Here is a 3634-nt window from a genome sequence, read left to right on the forward strand (position 1 = left end):
GAACTGGGGTTGGAGACACAGAGGGGACAGTCTGGTAACCTCACTGTTTTTCATTCAGTCCATAAGAAGCGGAACCAGTGATCCAGTTACAGCCTGCTCCAGTTTACCTTTAACAGATGGATCCCACTAATCACCTCCCGGCTCAGTGGCCAGTAATAGAACTCGCGCACGCGGCAGCTGCACCTGAAGCAGCGGAGGACGCAGCAACGTCATTACGTCACACGCTTCAGCTCCTAGTCTGTCCTCAGCCAAACGGAGTCAACACGATCCGACCCTCCAAGTCCACAACACCCTCCTCGCTTCTGCTGCTGGTTCCCCGGTTTGTCAGAGCTTCTCTCCTCCCTCAGGAACCAGGGGATGGAGGGATGATCCGGACCGACTCCTCTCCGCAGCATCTGCCTCCTCTCTCTCGTCCTTTTCCTCCTCCTCCGCTCGGTCTCCGCGCTCCGCCGGAGCTGAGGCCAGGATGCGGAGCCCGCTGCTCGGCCGGGCTGCGGTGTTTGCGGCCCTGTTGGTCCTCAGCTCCTGCCTGACAGGTAAGGAAATGAGAGCGGAGCTGGTTCCTGCCGAAAGGCTGCTGCTGCTGACCGTTACTGATAGGGCTCCATTATTTCCCTGCTATCTGCTGCTGCCTGCTTCCTCCAGCTGTTCAACACAGAGCCTCAGAGAACACAGAGTTTAGTTTAGATCTTATTGCTAGAAGCCTGAAAACGTAGCTTTCCTCCAAAGCTTCAATTATAATTATATTTATCATTATTATTATGATTATTATTATAATTATGACTGTTGCATTGAGCGGAGCAGGTGCTGTTCCTCACATCCAGCTGAGGAGCAGTGGAGACAGGGGCGGATTTAGGAAATGTTGGGCCCTAGGCAAAGACAGGCAGGGGGCCCTATGAGCTGAGAAGACAACACATAAAATAGATCCATTCTACAGATAGAGAAATGTTAATAGAATAGACATCCATTATTTGTTCTACATTTTGTCCCTTTTCTTCTTGTTTTCCTCTCTATGTTTTGTACTCAGCGGACTTTTCATGCTGTCTCTAAAGGAATGGAAGTTTTTTTTCCAAGCACTAAGCTCACTTAGCTGATTGCTCCTTCCTGTGTTTCCAAAAAGGCCAAAGTAAATAACCCAGTCCTTCTTTTCACTGTAGACAAGCCATGATCTGCTTCTCTGTTCTCCATTTTTCATTTGGATGAAATAATAGCTGCATGAATCATGACAGCAGACAAGATAGAGGAGAGCAGGAGGCGGGGTTACCAATCTACTCGCTCTGGAGAGCAGAGTTCGCTGCTTTTAGATGTTGTCTCCAAAGTCTCCAGTAGCAGGAAAAAGTCGCTAGATTTGGCGCTAGGCCTTTTTTGAAATCAAAGTGCTAGAGGGGTCTGAAAAGTTGCTAAATATAGCGACTAAAGTGCTAAGTTAGCAACACTGCTCTTTGCATGCTGCTGTCTGTTTGGACCTTTATGAACATGTGCAGCAAATGGACTGATCCAATATGGTGGACACTGAAGGTCGGGGCTGCAACAGACTTAATATTCTAAGCGTTCTGATGGCATTTTAGCAAAAGGGTTTTTATCAAAAACATAATTAATGTGCAAAAATAAGGAATAGTTTTATTAACCATACATGTAAACAAAGTGTTAAGGGGCCCTAGGCAACTTCCTAGTATTGCCTAGGAGACGATCCCTGCATCCATCCAGGAGGTGTTTCAGTCTGTGACCTCATTAACCTACTGAAACACTCACCTCGTGACTTCATCCAGTTATTCATAACTTACTGCTGTGTTTTTAGAGCAGATAATCAGCATGTTGAAGTCATTAATGTTTGAGTTCAAACTGAACTCCAGCTTCCAGGTAAGAGATCTGTTTATATGGAGATACCTCCAAGCTGAGGGGAGCTGATTAAATGAATGGATTTATTAATAGAGAGCAGAAGGTATTGGGACATTTAACACATTTTGAGTGCAGACATGTTTGTGATCTGGATGTTTGGATCTTTCTATCATCAAAGGATGATTCACAACAATAACAGTGAAAGTATCAGATGGATAAAGAGCTTAATGAGGAAGCTTTTGGGCCTGCAGATGCCTGTTGTGATGAAGAGGTGGTGCCACGGTGGCAGGCTCTCTGTGACGCGAGTCTCTGCGTGTTCCAGGAAGGCTGGATGACAGGATCCTATTAGGAGCTGTCTGGGAAACAAAAGAGGCCAAAGGGGATGTGTCACTGGAGCTGGTGTGAGGCGCTCGGTTATGGTGGGGGAGCCGTGAGCGTCATCTGGACGCTCTCAGGAACACATTCCTCCTGTCAGCTGAAGAGCTGGAGCAGAGCGTGACGTCTGCAGGTGTCTGTCCAGTACTGGGTGTGCTGGTTTGTCTTCAGCAAACTGGTCTTAGTGGGACTCCGTTAGTCCTTCAGCTCATGATTACTGTAGACTTTTCTTTGATTTGATGTCTTTGTTTCTACGTTCAGACCTGCTGTGAATCCTGCGATGATCAACAGCCAGTTCCAAGTCCACCTGTTGAACCCGATTGTTCTTTATTTCGTTTTTCCTGCTGAGGTTTTGTTTTGTTTGGGGAAATAAAAGCTGATTTAAGTCGTGTATTTGGCATGTAGACTCCAGAGGATCTGATCTATAAAACCAACATCTATGGCCAGTTAGTGGTATTGCTAGGCAACAGCACCGTGATGTTCAAGCTCTGATCAAACACAGTTTTCCAATAGAAAGGTTAGAAGGAAAACCTTTTTTTTAGCATTGAACTTTTTATTGACATTTACCTCATTTGTTTATAAATAGAGTGAACAGAAATAATACACGGTCAAAATTACATAAAATAAAATAGAAGAAAAAATGTTTACTTGGGTTTCCTTTTGTCTTATCAGGTTTTTCAAGTTTGTTCTTTATATTTTGTTGCTGTTTTCTTTTTAATGAGTTCAGTTCAGTTTATAAAGTATAGCACCGATCCACAACACGTCATCTGAAGGCACTTTACAGAGACAATTCACCAGATCGTCCAGTCAGATTGGTTCAAATTGGTTTTCTATCTAAGGAAAACCAGCTGATTTTATTGACTCATTGATTTGAAGGCAATCCCTCACACTAAGCACGCTTGTAGCGACAGTGGAGAGGAAAACTCCCTTTGAACAGGGATAAGCAGGCTCAGTGTGAGCGGCCATCTGCTGAGGGCGACTGGGGTTCAATGAGACAGAAGCAGACATAGAAAAAGAAGCAGAGATACAAAAAGCAACTGTTAACCAGCTCCACAAGCGGCCCCATCCAGGAAAAACACAGCCAGCTCCCATGTCATAGGATGAAGAGAGCACATCCAGTTAGTCACAGGTAGAGAAACAGGACTACACTGGAAAACAGGTCAAGCTCCAATATCTATAAGCAAAGGTTTTGATGACAGCAGCACAGCTGATATTTCTATCCAGTATGATGTCACAGCCAAACAGGAACAGACCAGATGAAGCTACTATGATGAGAAAAAGATCGAAGAGATTGAACTAACAGATATTGCAGAATATAGATAGAATGAACTGGAATGATGAAAAAGGGGTCCCTATGTCCTCCAGCAGTCTAAGCCTATAGCAGCATAACTATAGAGATAGCTCAGGATAACCTGAGCCA

At 44.8% G+C, this 3634-nt stretch overlaps 1 protein-coding gene across 1 annotated transcript in view; it reads left to right on the plus strand.

The window, feature by feature from the left end:
• The first annotated feature begins 220 nt into the window (after positions 1 to 220).
• The window catches only part of LOC107103734 (neural proliferation differentiation and control protein 1-like), an 18789-nt gene continuing 15375 nt past the window's right edge, over positions 221 to 3634 (plus strand). The window contains exon 1 of the mRNA XM_015403543.1: positions 221 to 536. Coding sequence (XP_015259029.1) covers positions 467 to 536 — 70 coding nt within the window. The 5' untranslated portion in view covers positions 221 to 466. The remainder of the gene's footprint in view (positions 537 to 3634) is intronic.

Source organism: Cyprinodon variegatus, unplaced genomic scaffold, assembly GCF_000732505.1.
Source record: "Cyprinodon variegatus isolate N-32 unplaced genomic scaffold, C_variegatus-1.0 Scaffold1516, whole genome shotgun sequence".
Lineage (NCBI taxonomy): Eukaryota > Metazoa > Chordata > Actinopteri > Cyprinodontiformes > Cyprinodontidae > Cyprinodon > Cyprinodon variegatus.